Here is a 20,599-nt window from a genome sequence, read left to right on the forward strand (position 1 = left end):
TTCAAATTTATTATGAAAAACATAGCTGTCAAATTTTAAATGTATCTGATACAAAGATTTTAAAAATTCTTTTAGGCTGGGCATGGTGGCACACGCTTTTAACTCCAGTACTTGAGAGGCTGAGACAGGAGAATCTGGCTTCATGGGCAGCCTCAGCTACTTAGTGAGGCCCTCTGCAGCTTAGTGAGACCATTTCAAAATAAAGAATAAAATCGGAGCCGGGAGTGGTGGCGCACGCTTGTAATCCCCGCGCTTGGGAGGCAGAGACAGGAGGATCACGCAGGTTCGAAGCCAGCCACGTGCACTGGCCTAGGAGACCCTGTTTCCAAATAAAATGTAAAAATAGGTCTGGGAGTTTAGCCCGGAGGTAGAAGGGCTTCCAGGAACCCCAGCACCACCAAACAAACAAACAAAAAAAGAATAAAATCGGGCTGGACATGTAGCTCAGAGATAATATGCCCCTGGGTTCAATCTTCAGTACCGCAAAATAAATAAATAAATAAAATTATTTTAGGAGATAGGTAGGCAAAAAAGCTTGAAAAATCACTGTGCTATTCTACCCAGTACAACAACATGCATGCAGAAGGCACTCAGTAAATGCTCAGGAATGGAACAAAGGCACCCAAAGGCAGGATGAGCAGATAAGGATTAGGACAGGTTTTTTTTTTTTCTTTTTTCTTTTGGTGGTGCTGGGGATTGAACCCAGGGACATTCTGTCTCTGAGTTACATCCCCAGCCCTACTTTTTATTCCTTTTTTTGAAGCAGGGCCTCACTAAGTAGCTGAGGCTGGCCATGAACCTAGATCCTCTTGTCTCAGTCTCCCAAATACTGCGATTATAAGCATGTGCGACCATGCCCAGCTTAGGATAGCTTTTAAGAGGAGAAAGCTTAGTTGACATTACTGTAGGCATCTGGCAGCTGGAGCTGGAGCAGTGGGAGCAGTGAGGTAATTAAGCTCAAATACAAGCTAGCAGGCACCGATTTGGCCAGGTTCTAAGGTTCAAACGCGATGTGCTGGTGGTCTCAGCAGTGAGAAAAGCGGCTGCCCCGACTTGCTCTGCAAGAGGTGGTTTTGCAGCCCTCCACCACTGGAACAGGGGCTTCTGCCAGGACGTGAATGGTGGTCACAGGACATACAAGTGATAATAAGTTTGAACTCTGAAGTTCTGCATTTGGATCCTAGCTGTGTGACCTTGAAAAAATGTTCATCTTCCCTAAGCTTCAGATTCTTCATCTGGAAAATGGGACGAAGACTGGAGAACTACTCGTTAAATGAGTGGCCATGACAGAAGGCAGGAAAATGCTGTACAGAGAAGTAGACACTCCATTCCTTCCTGGCTCTCTGAAGCCTATCCACTTGGCAGAGAACTTCAACTCTTCCCATCCCATGGGACACAGAGGGTGCTTTAGATCAGCACAGTTGTCTTGTAAGATGCTACTGCATTCAAATTATAGCTTTTCTAAGTCTTCCATAAAGCATATTGTCTGAAATTATGTTCTCCCCTAATTTTCTGGTACTAAAATGTTCTTTCTTTTATGAAGTAGTGATAATCGATTCTTTTAATATCCCAGGTTGGGGGTGGGGAAACCAAGTATTCTCATCAAACTTCATAACAACTATTTTTAGAATTTTGTTGTTATACAAATACAAAAATGCTTATGGATCATATATGCACCCAGCTTTGTTTTGAGAAACCTATTTTGTTAGAAAGCCTTGTAGGTCAAAGTCATCCTGAATTCATATTTAAGAATATATGAAACCAAGTGTCCCAAAGAGACTGATGTGAAATGATACATCCAAGTTTACCTGGACCTATCTGTAACATAATCCTGGAGTCTCTTGAATCTTCATTAAAAAGCCAGAGAGCCCAGGCACAGTGGGGCATGCCTGTAATCCCAGTACTTGGAAGCTGAGACAGGAGGATCGTAGGTTTGAAACCAGCCTCAGCAACTCAGAGAGGCTCACATCAACTTAGAGAGATGCTGCTTCCAAATAAAAAATAAGGTAAAGGTGGGCTGTCCCTTGAAGGTAAATGTCCCTAGCAATAAACACAAAAACAAAAAACATAAAACATCCAGCAGAATTTTGTCAGGATGGCAGCTTCTGAAAAAAAAAAAAAATCCATTCTTTGGCATTCCTTACCAGAACACTGATCACTTTGAAGTTTAGAAATTTATTCTTGCTAGGCGTGGTGGTGCACACTTGTAATCCCAGCATTTGAGAGGCTGAGACAGGAGGATCACAGTTTGCGGACAGCCTCAGCTAGTGAGGCCCTTTGCAACTCAGTGAGACCCTGTTTCAAATTAAAAAATTAAAAATAGGGCTGGGAGTGTAGCTCAGAGGTAGAAGGGCCCTGGGTTTCATCCCCAGTACCGCAAAAAAAAAAAAAAAAAAAAAAAAAATTATTCCTACCAAAATCATCTTGAAATTTTCCAGGCAGTGAAGAGTAAGTGATCTTCCTAACCCAGGAACATAGTTTTCACATGGGGATGGGGGAGGGTTTTGGTATGCTGCAGGCTGCAGGCTTGTGTTTGAAAAATCCTAGGTAATTTTTATCCAGATAGTTGGCAATAACGATCTTCTCTGAGATCCCCTTAAGATTATTCTGTTTCTTAATAAAAACACTGCTAGGGTCTTAACTCCTGAGGGTTTAGGCATAATGGTTTCCTTGAGCCTTAGTTATTTTATGCATTTGTAAATCTTATCTTGAGAAGGGTCCCCAGGCCTCCCACACTGCTACAGAGCTACCAGGGACCTGACCAGCAAATTCTACTGCTATCTCTCTGGGAAGAGCCAGGCAAGCTCCTAATTCAAACTCACCTGGTTATCTGAGTCCTGACATCTCACTCTGTGAGGTCTCTGTTCACGCATCAAGTCTGCGAGTACCCTCTCCTGACCACTTATGTAACAGGACACTGTCTGTGACGTCTGCCCCTTTACCTCTGTCACAGTGCTTACTCTCTTTCACCTCCTATCTGTGCCCCTTATTGTGCACTGAAGGAGAGAAACTTTGTGTTCACCCCCACACCTCATCTATCAAGGTTGTAACCAGCTGCTGACTCAATCAATACTGCTAAAATGAGTATTCTTTCTTCTTTGTGCAACTCAATGTCCAATGTCAAAAGAATAAGGCAGCTTTCAAAATCTCTTACTAGGGTTAAAATGCTCTACAAGTGAGTAGTAACCATCAAATTAAAAATACACTCATAGAGCTGGGCGTGGTGGCGCACGCTTGTAATCCCAGCATTTGGGAGGCTGAGACCTGAGGACTGCGGTTCGCGAACAGCCTCAGCTACCTAGTGAGGCCCTTTGCAACTCAGTGAGACCCGGTCTCAAAATAAAGAATAAAAAATAGGGCAGGGGGTGTAACTCGGAGGTCAAATGATGCCCCTGGGTTCCATCCCCAGACCCGCAAAACAAAACAAAACAAAAAACACTCATGGGCTCTGCCCAGCAATCTCACTTCCAGGGCTGTATTCTCTAGATATCACATGTGAACACAAATGCACGGACAGTGACAGTCACTCTGGCACTGTCTGGTCAGAATGAATACTAGATAAGAGCTCAAAGTCCATTCCTAGAGCACTCGCTGAATGGCTCCATATGTTTCTAACTACATATCTGGCAAAGTACCACAGTAGCTCTACGCGCTGAGGAGGGAAAAACTGCCAAGGCAGCATCAGTAGTAGCGACCATCATGCCAGACACTGTTCTAAGTACTTTATGTTCATTTTCTTTTAAGTCTCACAACCAGCCTGTGTTAAAGCTCTATACATCAGAGAAGTTTAGTAACTTGCCAAAATCACATAGCTAGAAAATAGCAGAATTCAAATATGAAGGCAGGTGGCTGACCCTTCAGCTTCTACTCTTAACCACTATGTAACACTGCTAAATCAGTAGGTCATGTGACTTTTTTTTAAAAAAGCCAGTAGGATGTGGAGGAATTTGCATATATACACACTTTTATATGTATGTACTGATCCTTTCTAAAAGGATAAACAGAAGTTCATTTCAGAGACTGCTGGCAGTGAGATTTTTCTCACTATATGCTCTTTGGTAATGTCCAAACTCTACTTATTAACTATGCAAAAAAAAAAAAAAACAGTATGAGAAACAAATAGAGCCACTGAGTTGTAAGGCTGGAATGGATCCTATCATGTTATGGGGTTGGAGCAAACTGAGGCACAGAGAGAGGAACAGATGTGCCTGAGGCCACCCAAGTAGGAAGGAGGAGCCCTAGGGCACAGCCAGGGCTCTGGACCTTCAGCTCCAGTGGGGTTTGTTGCCTTCTCTAACCATTTCTACCATAGCTGACTCAGCTGTCACAACTGGAGATTTTCAAAACCTTCAAATTACATAGAATTGGGGGAGAAATTATGATTTGGAATTCAAGTGTTGACACTTGAAAAATACCAACTCTCTTTCACTACAAGTGCTTTAGCATGTTACTAAAGCTTTCTCTGCGTGTCCCTGAAGGTTATTTTCAGAACGTTCCACTTAAACCTGGAGATGTAGGGTTCTCCACTGTTTCTGGGAGCTGACACCACAATTTACATTAAACAAATGTTTTGAAAATTAGCTGTTCACGGTTCCAATTTCAGCTTCCCCCAGGGTTTAATGTTAGCCAAATACTGGTACAGTAAGCAGACAATGTGTTTTATTGTGTAGAAGAAAAACAGACCACCATCACAGACTTCCTGCTTTTGTAATCAAGGGAAATTCTGAGTGTTCAAGTGATTATTGGCATATGGTTATTAGAAACACTGAGTTCCAAATATAGCTGCTAGAAGTTAAAGACAACCACCACCCCTATATTTCAAGTCTAAAAAGAAAGACAAAGAATTCCTGGTGTTTGGTAAATTAGAAAGTTTAGAAAGTCACAGGGCAAAATATACTAGAAGACTAGGGTCATAAGGGGATGAAGTTCAGCCTCAGCTTGCTGGTAGCTGCCGGTGTCCCAGATATGCTCAGACATCACAGGCAGCATGTGCGCTCACAGAACAGAGAGGTGGGGGCCAAGCCCAGGACATAAATTTGCCCCTGCTGGCCCCCAGCACCAAGTGCTCATGGCCCTGTTCTGTGGGCAGCCAGGGTACTGGGGTTCATTTTTAAGATAGATGGATTTGGCATCTATGGCTTCTTTTAACACTTAAGAAGGGTTGCACAGGCACCATGCTCCACCTGCCCTATCCCCCTCCCAATAGCAAATTTGGAAGGAGGAACAAAATTGTTCAATCTGCTAACTTTAAAGTTAGCAGGAATGAATAATGGAGCATTCTGTGAAGTCCTTGCCTGGCCATTCCAGCCTCCTCCAGGACTTGTGAGTGAGGTAGAATACAAACGTCTGGAAATGACACATGGGGTCACACTTCAATATCAGGTTTCTCTCTGCAAGAGCTGAGAGAAATTCCAGGCTGGGTGAATTGTAGGGTTGCCAAGAGGAATTTAGATTGAGTTTTCAGGAGAATGTTTTTTGCATCCAGAAAGGCATGCAAGGAATATAGCCTATTCCATCTCAATTAAAGGCCCCAAACAATGTGAAAGATAGAATAAATTTAAAGGTCAAAGGTGTCCCCACCTGGGATGAATGGCAGACACCACACCGAGGAAGGGCCCCACTGGTAGGCCTACCTGGCCATGGCCACTCAAGCCCATTCTAGGAAGGCGTTGTCATTACCCCCCCCCCCCCAAATGACAGGATCTGGGCTGTAGAAGAGAAACTTCCCAGTGGCACATCATTAGATCCCACGGGTCTTTCCTAGACATCTTATTGAGTCTTACAAGATAGAGCAGTTGCCTTTGGCCAGAGACAATTTCCTCCTATTCCAGCTGGAGGTCAGAAGGAAGTTTCTTTAGAGGCACCTGAGGGTAGGGCAGCCTCAAGGCTCCACTACAGTAAAGACCAGACTTTGACCATACCATTCCTTGTCTGTTGGCCCTAGAGGCTGTGACAACCTCTGTTGGGCCAATGTCTGGCAAAGAAGAAACAAAGAACATGTGTTCCAGTTGCTGTGTGGCCTGCTGGTGCTCACACAGGTGAGTGGGCCCTGTGCCCAGTACTATGAAGGTAATGCTTGGGGTGCACTGGCCTTCCCCAGCCAAATGACATTGGTTGCACTACTGATACAGTTTCCTCACCACAAAAAGATCAGGACCTTGGACCTAGCCTTCAATTCAAGTCAGGTCAGGCAGAAAATGCCTCAATCTCTTTTCCTCCTTGACAGAAGCAAACATTCAGAAAGGGAAGCGTCTGGACCACCTTTGCTGCAGCATGCCTAAAGACAGACATGCAACACAACAAAGTCCTGTTGCTGATCATCAGGCTCACAAGCAGCCCACCCTTTGGCAGGCAGGATGGTGGCCATCCCCTAAGCCTTTCTATATGCACATGTGTTTCCTGAGAGGAAAGGCAAAGGGGTGCTTCTGGCCTGGGGCTACCACTCCCCCAAAGCCTAAAGGTCTAACCAGCTTCTACATGCTCCTCCCTTAGCACCCCCTTAGGGGGCAGGGGGCACCTCACAACCCCATTTACCTATACCCCAGCCTGCCCCACTCATGTCCCTGTCCCGTCACATACCTTGGATTTCCGGGCCCCCTTCTTGCCTCCTGCTTTCTTAGACACAGGCTTCTTCTGGGACGGAGACTTGGCCTTTTTGGCTGGGGGTGGTGTGATGATGGCTTCCAACTTCCCTTTGGATCCTCGCTTCTTTGCTAGGAGCTCAGGGTGGATGTTCGGCAACACCCCCCCACTGGCTATGGTAACTCCTTTTAGCAGCTTGCAGGGAAACCAGACAAATGGTGAGCCAGGCTGTCCTGCTCCTGACCTTCAAGACAGCCCTGCCTACTGCCCTCCTTCCCTCCTCTCCCCATGGCCCCCATTAGGATGCTGCCAGGGCTCAGGCCCACTACACAGGGATCCAGTTCTCAGAGTCCCTCAATCAGACGGAACTTTGATCACATCATCCCTACAGGAGGGCCAAACACCTCATTCTACCCCCTTCCAGTGAGGACTTGAGGAAACTCCACCACAGGAAACAGGGAAGTCATACTTCTGAGGCTAGCACACCACCACGTCCTCTGAGGGACAAGCTTTGTCTCCCAGGTGGTCTGACTGTGTGCTCAGTGTCTGGGGGTGGAAAAGAGAGCCCCATACCTGATTTAGCTCTTCATCATTAGCCACAGCCAGCAGGATGTGCCGGGGTGTGACCCGTCCCTTCTTATTGTCCCTTGCTGCATTGCCAGCCAACTCCAGGATCTCCGCTGTGGGGTTAGAGAAAAGCATGCAGTCATGTCCAAGCATCAAGAGCTGTGTGTGTCTCTGTCCCCACATTTACAGATCAGTAACAGGCATAGGCAGTTGCTTCAGGAAGAACCACCCTGAGGCGGGCAGCTTCCAACATGTCTTTCTGGAAGTACTTTGTGAAGAGTCACGGAGGAATGTAATGGCAAAACCAAGAGGTCTACAAGGTCCTATGCAGGCCCTTTGTTTTGGAGATAAAGGATATGACTGACCTTATGCAATAGCAACATAAAACAAAAATGGAAGGCATGTTGTAAATTATTATTTTTGTGTGGTACTGGGGTTCCTGGAAACCCTTCTACCTCGGGGCTACCCTTCCAGACCTATTTTATATATATATATTTTTATTTGGAAACAGGGTCTCTTAAGTCAGCAAGGGTGGCTTCAAACCTGTGAGCATCCTCCTGTCTCCACCTCCCAAGCAAGGGGATTACAAACCCATGGTCAGCTGGGATGTTGTAAATTTTAAAAGGAACATAGCTACTAAATACAACGTATCACTTCTTGATTGAGTCCTCCCAAAGTTATTCTGGAAACAAATGAGGAGCTATGAATATGGACTAGGTATCAGATAGTAGAGGATTACTTTTCCTAATTATAGTTATACTGCTGTTCTGAAGGGAACGTCCCTGTTCATGCTTAAGCATCTTTACATCTATCTAGAGAGTAAAAAAAATGTGGCAAAATGTTACCAATTGTTAACTCTAAGTGAATAAGAGTGTCCCTCCTTTAAAGAAATCCCGTAATTTTTTTTTTTTTTTTTGCGGGTCTGGGGATGGAACCCAGGGACATTCGACCTCCGAGCTGCACCCCTGCCCTATTTTTTATTCTTTATTTTGAAACCAGGTCTCACTGAGTTGCAAAGGGCCTCACTAAGTAGCTGAGGTTGTCCGCAAACCATGATCCTCTGGTCTCAGCCTCCGGAATGCTGGAATTACAAGCATATGCCACCACACCTGGCTCAAATCCTGTAATTTTTAACATCATGGATGAATCTGGACTTTATTGACCACTTTGAAATTTCTATATGAAGGCACAGAAAGACAAGCCTGATTACACTAATACATGAAATCTAGAAATGTAGAATTCATAGAAGTAAAGAGTGGTCACCAGAAGCTAGAGGTGGGGGGAGTGGAAAGGGAAAAGGTTGACCAAAGGGTACAACTTCAATTAGACAAGAGTAGTTAAGTGTTAGTAATCTATTGTACAAAATGGGGACTATAGTTAATAATAATGTATGTTTCAGAATTGCTAATAGATGATAAAATGTTCCCAAATACCCAGAAATTGGTATATGAGGTAATAAATATGTTAATTAGTTTAATTTATTCACTCTACAATGTATAGATGTATAAAACAGCACACTGTGCCTTATAAATATACAATTGTTAATTTAAAATAATACAAAAATAAAATCATTCTTCCAGCATTCTGTATGTTTTAAGTTTTAAGGAGGAAAAAAAAAACCTAGAGTGCTCTGCACCTGACCCAATAGCTTGTTCTAAGTTAGAATTTACTCACCTGCCCTTTCAGTACAGTCTCACAGGACAAGACAGATCTTCCACAGCACTGAAAATGGTAGGAATTATAAAGTACCCTTTGACAATGCTTTTTTTCGTCCTTGGTAATACAGTATTCATGGTAACTTGTCTCATTCCCATCTCCTTGTTTTCTTAATAATGTGCACAGGTTATCCCAGAATGCTTTTTATGCTACTTCTGCAATTCTGCCCCAGCCAAGGCTCTGCCTATGATGTCTTCCCAGGCCACTCTGGGCCCAACTTAAGTCCAGCCTCCTGCTGGTATGTAAGAATTTCTAATATTCTAGTTATGTTGTGAACATTAGATTTCTCCAGCAGTCAGTACTTGAAATGTATTAAATAACCAGGGACAAAATGCTAGCTGCATGAAAACTGTGTATTTGAAATGTACAATATTATATGGCATGTACTTTTTAAGAGGTACTAAAGCTGAACCCCATGTAAGAAACTGCTACATGTGTGTAAAGTCGGAAAGCTGCTTGGCTACTTGTGAACATTCTCATATTGGCAAGGGGTGGGGGGGATCAGTGACACTTGGAACAGGACATTTTCCTCTAAATCAAGGAATGCATTTGCTCAACCATCACTACTCTGATACACACTGCCCTGTGCTTAGAGGCAGGGACACAGAGGCTCCCTAAGTCCCCTATCTCTCCAATGTTTCCAGGCCAGCAGGGAGGTCACTGTAGGACTGTGCATCCCAGCACTAAGGAGAGGACCCCAGGGACTTTTGCCTGGGATTCACCCCGGTGAGAGCCATGAGTGCCAGCAAGGAGACTGGCCAGTACTTAATGGCAATAACCAGCAGAGGGGCTCAAGTGTCCTGCCATCACCTGTTAACCTCACAGGGCTGGTCCCTCAGACTCAGTACAGTGAAGTTTGCCAATGGTGGAGGCAGATGGCCTACCTGGCAGGTCTACTGCAACTTCCTGATCACTGATAGCAGTAGTGTGTCCCAGTGCCAGCAAAGACGGGCCCGTCTCCATCCAGTGTTTCAAGTGCTGGCATGTGGCTAATTCAGTTCAGATTCAGAGATACCAGACTAGATCCACCTGGGACAGCACAGAGCAGTGACATGCACATGCAGGGTGAGGGGCAGGAGCATCCAGCTCCCTAGAAAGTGCAGGGCAAGGGTGTATTCCAATGCCTCCTTTACCAGGGAGCCTGGAACTTTGCTCTTTCTGTAAAGCCCAGCAATCTGCACAGGTCAAGATGACTGTTCAGTTCCTAGTCCCCTACTGCCAAAGAGCAGCCCCATAGGGAATGAGGCAGGAGCTGTGTCCAGTAGGAACAAGAAAGATGGCACAGGACCACACTCCAGCTTGCTTGACAAGGGATTTCTTTTCTGTCTAGTCTCGCATTTTTTTCCAGATAGATAGCAGCCCAGTAACACCAGCATCAAAGCACACACCAGACAGCACCTCAGAGACACACCTTGTACAAGGGTCCTGCTCCATACCCACCCTACCCAGCACTGCGGCAGGCAGAGGGCCTGAGCATTTTACAGCAGCCAAAGAAGGTGGAGGACACATCCTGACTGACAACAAAAGCAGGACCTTTGGCAGTACATGAACTCACCCCTTGCGTGTCAGGAATACCCACCCTTTCATCTTTAGCCCAGTTCTAGAAACAGAGGTCATAAAGACCTTTCCTCTCTAGGAGAGGTCTGCCTACTACAGAGGAGAAGGCCAAAGTGTCAGCAATTTGACAAGAAGGCAGTTTCCATTTGCTCTCCAGAGAGTGTTTGTGTTCATGGGATTGAGGGGGAAAGGGTGACTGACTGCCAAGGAATTGGGGCAGGGCACAGACCACCAACAGAGATGTCCTGATAAAGTTTTCTTCCCCAGTAAGTGATTGTCTGCTTTGGAAAGGACATGAGGGCAGAGTCAGGGGGGCCTGGGCTCATTGTGGCCCCTGCCACTGCATTCCTCCCCTGGTAGAGTCCACAGCCCCTATGGTTGCCTTGAGGCTAGCCAGGAGCTTGCTTCTGCCCCTGCCCAACTTCAATGGAGCCCACACCTTCCTACACTGAGACATTTCTACTCAACAGTTCATTCCCCATTTTGGAAGGTTTTCTGGGTCTCTCATTTTTTTCTTTTCTTTTTTTGCCGCTGTCTAGTCCAAGAGAAAAATGATTCTAAGAAAGAGAACTAGGAAAATACCAGAAATACAAGCACCAACCCTTTTCTCTGTGATTCCAAGAGCTCAATCCTCGGAACCTCTCTTAGAGCGATTTTCAGGACTCACAGCCCTGGAGGTTGTAACCAAAACACAGGGGGAACCTGGGAAAAGAGCAACAAGGAGGAAGAGAAACAGAACCCCTTATCAGGTTCTCCACCACCTGGATCCTAGTCTTCTTTGGCCAGGGACAGTTTAAACTGTTGCCAATGAGCAGCACTGGGCTAGTTCGGGGCCCAAAGTGCTTGGGGTCAGCTTTAGAGAGGATTCTAAATGTGGCAAGGTTCCAAGTTAAAAACGGCACAGAGGACAAGCTGAATGAGTAATACTGGCAAACTTGTTACCTATTCTTTTAGGATTTTTAAGGATCTGATTTTCATGACACCCAAGTATGTACTGGCTCCCACTCATGGTCAAGCCCCATATCCAGCAACTAGTGAGCACCTGGCCCATGCTCTGTGGTGGCCAGAACCAGCAATGTGACTTTCACTTTTCTGAGACCAGCAAGTGCTACAGGGGCAGCCCTGGGCCAACTGTTTCCCAATCTTATTGAACATGATCATTTTAAGGCAACTTGACAAGATTCTCACAGCCTTGGATAATGGCATGATTTGGCAGCCTTTTTGACTACAGACCAGCTGTCTGAACATGAATATCTTTGACAGGTCTACTTTTCAAGTTTAGCCTAAGACCAAGGCTCAGGACCCCAACCCCCAACCAGCACAAACATTTTGAACTAAACTCTATCTATAGTTTGGAAACATTTCATCTATCTTCCTTTAGGGAGATGAAGTCATGGTTTGCAGAATTAGACTCCTAACAGCTAACAGGTGATGTGGGAAGGCTGCGCCAAACTCCAGACACAAACCCTGTAAGAGGAAAGAGCCAGGGCTTTTACAGAGCTGTTTGAAGCGTCTCATCTAACAAAGGAAAGATTGAGAATAACGACCAGAAATCAAAGAAAGCAAATGTTCATGTAATCCCAAGGAGAAAACAGATATTTGTTACAAAGCCAACAACATGACAAGGAATCTGTTTATTGTATTTCTTTGGATTCTTCTTCCTTCCATCAGCAGTTCATTGAGTTCGAACTGTTTTACACCATTCCATAAGGCCTTAACCCAATCAACCCCAATCGGAGGGTGATTGCTAAGAGCTTCCTGTGTCCTGACCACACCACAGCCTGCTCTAATTCCCTTGGCGACCCCAAATACTAGCAGCTACATCCCAGAATCCTCTATCCCCATCTAACTTTGGGTGGGAGGCAACAGGAACTGAACTTGCAGCAAAGTCCTCCTGTCTGCCTGTCCCAGGGGCCTCAAAGAAATCAGGCATTACAAAGAAAAAGTAAACCTACTGTAGTAATCAAAGGCAGTACTTCCTGTGTCAAGTAAGAGGCTCTTTTTTTTTTTTTTTTTTTTTTTTGTGGCACTGGGGATGAAACCCAGGGGGCATTCTACCTCCAAGCTACACTTCCAGCCCTATTTTTTTATTCTTTATTTTGAAACAGGGTCTCACTGAGTTGCAAGGGGCCTCACTAAGTAGCTGAGGCTGTCCTTAAACTGCGATCCTCCTGTCTCAGCCTCCCAAATGTTGGGATTACAAGCATGTGCCACCACCCCCGGCTCAAATGGGAGGCATTTTGATAGTGAATCATTCTGTTGTTTCCCTGGAGATGGTCCTGAGTCTGACAGAAGGCCTAAGAGCCCAGGGTCTCAGAGGCAGCATCTGGTCCTGTCTTCCACCTTCCCACAAAGTCTCCGAAAAGACAGAAACACAGCTTAACTTGGGGATCCCTAAAGTCAGTTCCATCGGGTGAGGTTTTTTATATTTCCCAGGGTCTTTCATGCCATTTACATTATATACATTAACAAGAGTTATATATTGTAATTGTTGGCAAACATTAACATACTCTAATGCACCAACCAGGTACACTGCCCCAGTACCCATCTGGAAAGCTTCCCAGACCCATTCTTCTGCCCAAGCAACCTCCTGCCCAACTGTAGTGGAGGCAGCCTGATGTCAGGCACTGGGTTTGTGACCCAGCCCCTGCACTTAGCTGAGAGACAAGGCCAAAATATCATTATGTTCTGTCTGTAAAGCTCACGAATTTTAATGAGTTACCAAGTAATGCTTAGTAGACTTGACAAATGCAAGCTATTATCACCAAGACTACAACCACACCCTTTACTTAAAAATAAAATATATAGCAGCCTTGATTACTAAGAAAAACAACTATACTTTCTTTATCTTGGTTTCCTCTATCTAAATAACTGGATGAATGTGTGAAAAGCAAAAGGAGGGGAAAAAGCAACAGAAAACCTGGTGTTTCTTCCCCCATAGTTTTTTCTTTGCTGTTACACTTAACAGTTTACACATGTTTAAAAAATGCACTTGAACTTGATTAACCTCAGTGCTGCCAGACCTGCTTTGATGGAACACAGCACCCAGAGTGGCCCCACAGGCAGCCTCTGTCTTGGTACGGGGTCTGGGACTCTTGTGTGACCCCATCAGGGTGTGCCACAGCAGAGGAAGGACCAGAGCCAGCTGCTGATGCAGCAGAAGTTGAGGCCCAGGGTGAAGGGGAGCAGAGGAGAAAGGCCTGGAGAAACCTGTTCTAACCCCAGACCTAGCTGGCAGCAGGCAGGGCCTTCTGCCCCACCCATCACTTGCTTTCCGGGACTCAAATTAATTTATGAGAAAATGGCTAATGTGAATCTTTGATTTTACTATGGGAAACCACAGCCATTTGTTCTTAATTCATCTCAGGAAGGTTAACAATCGAGATGGCCGCTGAAATAAAGAGATCTGAAGAGAATAATGTAAAAGGGAAATTCGTTTAGAGCATAGTCATAATGCCATTCCCCAGATGCACTTTTAAAGGGGAAAATGGAAGGAAAGGTGCGTTCCTTCGCTGCCATTTTGGGGGGGGGGGGGCAGTCGTGCCTGCAGTCCATGCTTGCACAAGCACCCTGGCAATGGAGGACTGGCAGCAGGGGCAGGCCTACGGAGCAAGGCACTGTGCTCTGTCCTCTTTTGAGCTATTAGATTTATCTTCTGTATTTTCTTTACCACACAAATAGTGAAGAACATGGTGAGAAGTAGCAGACAGCTGCACTCTCTGTGCTGCCCCAGCGAGCCTTTGCACTGCAGTCACAGGCACCCTCCCACCTTGTATTGGGGCCCAGCCTGCTTATCTGCTTCTCACAGGAAAGGTTCTGAGTGCAGGAAAGTTTCCAGGTTGTTTTTCACATCGACTGTTCCCAAAACCACTGTGAGTGTGTTCTCAAAGATGAGGATACCAGCGTAGACTGTACTGCCCAGGGTCCTCAGTCCTGTCTGTCCTATGGATTCCTGAGGCTGAGGGCCACCTGTTTAAGCATTTGCCTAGCTCTGTCATCCAGGACTCCTCTAAGGGGACAGTGAAGGGACATAGGTCAAAACAGATCTTGCCCTCCAGTCCCTCCCCAGCACCATGTGACATACCTTCTTCATACCTGCAAAGTAGGGTCCAACTGCCTTCTGCTAGGGCTCCCAGACAGCCCTGTGGCCACCCAGATGCTCTCCCTAGCACCTCACTTCTTCTGCTGCTACACGGTGCCAGTGCCTCTGACAGCCAAACTGTCTCTTCTCTATGCCAAACACATGCTCACACCCATCTCCCTGCATGCGCTCAGCTTCTCTCATCCTGCCCATGACTACTGTCCTTCAAGGCCCATCCACTGAACATCTGCCCTCCCCACCTAGGGAGGGCACCAGAATGTCTCCAGCTTTTCAGGCCCATACTACATACTCTGGCAGTAACCTGTCCCCACAGACTGGCTTCATCGAGAACAGGAGCCATCCCTGGGGAGTGGGCGCACCTTCTGAGGTGTCCACTGGCACCTTCTCTAACCTCCCCAGCAGGGTTCAGCCCCAGCAGGGAGCCTGTGAAAACTACTTTTCTGGAGATGGTCACTGTGTTGCGTGGCTCTGGGAAGCCATTCAAACTGCGCCTCAGCTTCCTACCAAGCAAAATGGTGGTGTGAGCATTCAGTGTTATCCATTGTAAGACATTTAACCAGGGCCTGGCACACAATTAAGTGCTCAGTATATGGCGGGTGTTCTAGAACTTAAACTGCTCTGCTTTTACTTAGAACTCAAAAGCACTCCCCCACACTCCAATATCACAATAGGCAACAGCCTCTGACTCTGGAAGAGACTGCTGGGGCTAAGGGGTGGGGTGGGAAGATGATGCTACTCCAGGTAGGTGCCCTCATTTTCTGAATGAACAACAGATACTGACTTTTAGCAGTCAATATCTAGATTTATAGAGGCAACAGATAAATGTTAGCCAAAGACTACCTCAGATACCAATCACTACAAGGAGCATCTGTCAGAATATTTATGGTGAGAAAAGCCATTTCCAGAGGCCCTGGGTTTCCACATGGCTCCCCCAGCTCTGGAGGCCTGAAATGGGAGCCCTACAGGGAATGAATCCTCTACAAAGACCCAGAGCAACCCATGTAGACAAATGGAGGTGATGTTATAGCCCCAAGATGACACCTCAGCACCAGACACCACTGCAGGCCTCTAAGAAAAACAGCTCTGGGTACCAGGAACCCATGCTTGTTAGCCACTACATGGAGGACACACCTACCTAGAAAAAAGGGAGATGGGGTAGGAAGGAAAGAAAAAAAGGAAGGAAAGGTGGGAGCTGGAATCAGAACTGTAGGCTGAACTGGGTAACCAGGCAAACCTGAGGAGGGTTTATGTCATCTTCTTGGCAAGAAGAACTTGAAGTGGGTGGTGGGAAGAGACAGAGGGAGGCTGACTGTGATTATACCCTTTGGTTTTGTCTTCTTGCTTGAACTTATTTATAGCCCTCAGGAGTGGCTTTTTGCTTTCATGATATTTTATTCCAGTATCTAGTCACCCCAGAGAAAGAGAAAAAGAGAGCAAGCAGGCTGAGGAAGGAGAGCAAGAGGACTGACGATGTGGTCCATCAGTCACTGATGTTTTATGGGGAGAAAGATATTTGCAGAATCCTGACTCACTCCTCCAAATAAGTAGTTCTTTTAGAAGCCATTCCTTATGGTACTGGGGTACAGGTAGTGCCTTCCCGGACACTGCAATTCTAACCAGGTGGGCAGCCCTGCCACTTCTGTTTTTCAGTGTACCTGAAACTTCCCTAGTGGCTGTAAGAATGGAGCAGAAGACTGGCCTTGCAAGGCTCCTACCCTGCTGTTTACCATAAACAGCTGCCCTGCCCCCGTGCTTCTCCTCCCACAGGTGTGGCCCACTGTGCCCACATGTTAACCTTAATTATGGTTCATTTAAAAATCCAGGGGTCAGCTAGGCGTGGTGGTGCATGCTTGTAATCCCGGCATTTGAGAGGCAGAGAACAGAGGATCATGGTTCGCGGACAGCCTCAGCTACTTAGGGAGGCCTTTCACAACTTGGTAAGGCCCTGTTTGTTTCAAAAAATAAAAAGACTGCTGGGTGTGGTGGTGCATGCGTTTAATCCCAGAGCTTGGGAGACTGAGACAGGAGGATCGCACAGGTTCGAAGCTAAATAAAGTATAAAATAGGTCTGGGAGTATAGCCTGGAGGTAGAAAAGCCCCTGGGTTGCACCCCCAGTACAATAAATAAATAAATAAACAAACAAACAGACTAAAAACTAGGGCTGGGGTGTAGCTCAGAAGTACAATGCCTTTGGGTTCCATACCCAATACTGCAAAAAAGTATATTAAAAAAATCTAGGGGTCTAGTTTAGCACTCATCAGTTTCCTGAAAGAATCTGACATAACTATTTTCTTCTCTTCCTGAAATTCATCATCCTTCTAACTGGTCTCCTTATCCTTCAATAAGAAACTATTTTTTGTCAGGAGCTGAGTATAGATGAGGGAGAGGCAGGGAGACACAATTTTAGCCTTGAGGTCACTGATATGATCTCTGACATGGCTGGCACTACAGGCCCTCAGTTCATATCTGTGGAAATCAACAATGAGTCTTTTAACCACCCAGCACCCAGCCTGGCACCTAACACTTGGTCAGGGCTTGGTAGTTTTCTCACAAGTAGGTCATTCCAGATGAATTACTAAACAAGTGGACCGAGCATGGCAGTAGTCAGGCAGTGACGAAGGCTGGAAGTGCAGGGAAGTTCTCCAAGGCACTGGCCTGGTTTCCCATATTAGAACAGCAGGATCCACAGCAGACGATGTGAACTATAAAGCTGCCATCCCAGAGGAAAGCAGACCAGATGGGCCTGGAATGCAGACAGGTCTAGCCTTGATACTTGAGAAACTTGAGCTTGGCTAAGAAAGGCGGGGGGGGGGGGTGAGGGTGTTAGGGAGGTAAGGGTTAAAGACCCTCAGATATTCCCAACCAAGATCTTGGCTCAAATGTAAATAAGTCAGCTTCTGCATACCACATAAACATACATTATCCTATTTTTTGGCATTTCATTTAGTAGATTTATTTTGGAAAATATATCTTTAGGAAGATATACAAGATTTATAAGAAACTCCTGAGAAGAGAACAGGTTGTATAAATGAACTGGGAAGAAGATACACATCTCACTGTATACTCTGTTCTCATTTGAATTTTAACATGGCTATTATTACTTATTGAAGAAAATAATTAAATTCAACAAAAGACAATGAAAGACCTAGCAGATATGAGAAACATAAAGTATATAACAAGACAGGTGGACCAACTGTTAGGAAAATCTAGGGATAAAGGAACACAGCTCAACAGCAAAGAATAGGCCTAATTTGGAATAAAAGCCTGAGAGGGAGCAACTGATAAGGGAAAGAATCCATGAGAGTCAGAAGCCTACTTCCTTACAGACTTGGGGCTTTTTAAGGGTGTAAGAATGGAGAGAGGGCAGAAGTAGTTATGTAACCTGCTGACTGGTGGGTTTGGAGTCAGGCCAAATTTGGTCTGGGAGGCAGGGGGATGGTTAGGGATATTTTTCTTAGCATTCACGCTGTTTCTTGGGTTTCTTTGTTCCCAGTCTTCTCCAGCCAGACCTCACAGTGCTCATACCAATGGAACAGAAAAGAAAGCCCAGAAATAGTCCTAATTATATCTAGAAATGTCATGTCTGATAAAGGTAGCATCTCAGATCACCAGGGAAAAGATGGAATATTCAATTAATTAGGCTGGGACAACTGAGTAGACACATGAAACAAAATTAAGTTCATCCCTAACTCACACCATAAATCAGTATAAATTCCAAATGATTCAAAATAAATTGTATCAAATGAAACCATTAAAAATACTACTCAAGCTGGGCGTGGTGGCACACACTTGTAATCCCAGCGCTTGGGAGGATGAGACAGGAGGATCGCACAAGTTTAAAGCCAGCCTCAGCTACTTAGTGAGGCGCTCAGCAACTTAGTGAGACTCTGTTTCCAAATAAAATATAAAATAGGTCTGGGAGTATATCCCAAAAGTAGAAACCCCCTGAGTTCTACCCCCAAGTACCACCACCAAAAAAAAAAAAAAAAAAAAAAATACTACTCAAGGTCGGGTGTGGTGGTGCACACTTGTAATGAGCATTCGGGAGGCGCAAACTGGAGGATCACGGTTCACAGACAGCCTCAGCTACTTGGTGAGGCCCTTCATAACTCAGTGAGACCCTGCTTCAAAAATAAAAATTCTGCACCTGTAATCCCCGCGCTTGGAAGGCTAAGATAGGAGGATAGAACAGGTTCAAAGCCAGCCTCAGCTAATACTTAGTGAGGCTCTCAGCAACTTAGTGAGACCCTGTTTCCAAATAAAATAGAAAATAGGTTTGGGAGGATAGCCCAGAGGTAGAAAGCCTTTGGGATCCACCCCAGTACCACCAATAATTAAATAAATAAAAATAAAAATAAACAAATAAAAATACTAAAAAATAGGGCTGGGGTATAGCTCAGAGGTAGAATGCCCCTGGGTTCCATCCCCAGTACTGAAAAAAAGAAACAAAACAACTACTCAAAATCATAAAACCATTCCCTTATAACCTTGGAAAGAGGTAGGTTTTCCCGATTTAAAATCTAGCAAAAATAGACTCATAAAGACTTTATATATTAGAATTATTTTTAAAAGAAAGTAAAATAACATGCGACATTTCTTTAAAGAAAAAGATAGCCAAAAATGAAATGAAGACAAGAGACTATAAAGAAAACACCAAGCAGATTAAAAAAGAATTAAAAAATAAAAGTATTATAACTGAAACTTAAAATTTAGTGACTAAATCAGTCAAATATAGTTGAAGAGAAAATTAATAAACTGAAAGACAGTTTTAGAAGACAAATCAGAAGGAATATCAAGAAAGTAATACAAAGCTAGGTGAGGTGGTGCATGTCTATAATCCCGTACTTGAGAGAGAAGGACTGCAGATTCCAGAATAGCCTTAGCTAATGGTGAGACTCATCAACTTAGTGAGATGGTTTCAAAAATAAAAATGAACCAGGCATGGTAGTCAAAAATAAAAATGAGCTAGACATGGTGGTGCTTGCTTGTAATCCCAGTACTTGGAAGGTTGAGATAGTAGGATTGCAGGTTTTTGGCCAGCCTAAGCTACTTAGTGAGACCTTGTTTCAAAATAAAGAATAAAAAATAGGGCTGGGAGTGTAGCTCAGTGGTAGAATGCCTTTGGGTTCAATCCCTAGTACTACAAAAATAAAATAATAAAATAAAAACAGTGCTGGAGGTGTAGTTCAGAGGCAGAATGTCCCTGGGTTAAATCTCTAGTAACACCAAAAAAAAAAAAGGAAAAAGAAAAATAAAAAATGACGTGAATGAAAAATATGGATGAGATTAACAGATATGGAAAATAGAGTAAAACACTAACATATGTTTAATTTGTGTTCCATAAAGAGAAACCAGAACAGACACTGTTAAAGAAATAATGGAAACTGGGTAGAGTAGCACACACCTTCAGTCCTAATACTTAGGAGGCTGAAACAAGAGGATTACAGGTTCAAAGCCAGCTTTGGCAATTAGTGAGGCTTTCAGAATCTTAACAAGACCCTATTTCAAAATAAATAGTAAAAAAAAAGGGGGGGGGCTGGGGTATATATAAGTCAGAGGTAGAACCCCCTGGGTTCAGTCCTCACTACCAAAAAAAAAAAAAAAGAAAAGAAAAGAAAAGAAAAAGAAATAATGGCTGAAAACTTTATGGATGAGACAAAGACATGTTCAAAAACAACCTAGCCAGTCGTGGTGGCGTACACTTGTAATACCAGTACTTGGGAGGCTGAGACAGAAGGATCAGAGGTTCAAGGGCAACCTAAGCTACTTAGTGAGGACCTCTGCAACTTAGTGAGACTCCGTTTCAAAATAGAGAATAAAAAATAGGGCGAGGGGTATAGCTCAAAGGTAGGATGCCCCTGTGTTCAATCCCAGCACCACAAAAAGAAAAACAACCTAAGTATATATTTGCCACCAAAAGATGTTCACGAAGTGAAATTCTAAAAGATATACTTCAATCAAAAGTACACTGATCCCAGATTAAAGACCTAGATAAAAGAAGGCACACTTAGTTTTGGTCATACCTATTCCTTGTCTGAAACCAGAAACAGGTTTTATGGTGCTGTGAGATTGTC

The 20,599-nt window shown here is 44.6% G+C and overlaps 1 protein-coding gene across 5 annotated transcripts in view; it reads right to left on the reverse strand.

Annotated features, from left to right (window-relative positions):
• The window catches only part of MACROH2A1 (macroH2A.1 histone), a gene marked incomplete at both ends in the record, with an annotated part of 55,623 nt that overhangs the window by 26,978 nt on the left and 8,046 nt on the right, over positions 1-20,599 (reverse strand). For 4 of the 5 annotated variants that reach the window (XM_080694897.1, XM_080694895.1, XM_080694896.1 and 1 more), the window contains 2 exons: positions 6,580-6,777; positions 7,156-7,262. The exons of the other annotated variant lie outside the window; for it this stretch is intronic. In XM_080694897.1, coding sequence (XP_080551023.1) covers positions 6,580-6,777; positions 7,156-7,262 — 305 coding nt within the window. The remainder of the gene's footprint in view (positions 1-6,579; positions 6,778-7,155; positions 7,263-20,599) is intronic. 5 annotated transcript variants of the gene reach the window in all.

Source organism: Muscardinus avellanarius, assembly GCF_963383645.1.
Source record: "Muscardinus avellanarius genome assembly, chromosome: 1".
Classification (NCBI taxonomy): domain Eukaryota; kingdom Metazoa; phylum Chordata; class Mammalia; order Rodentia; family Gliridae; genus Muscardinus; species Muscardinus avellanarius.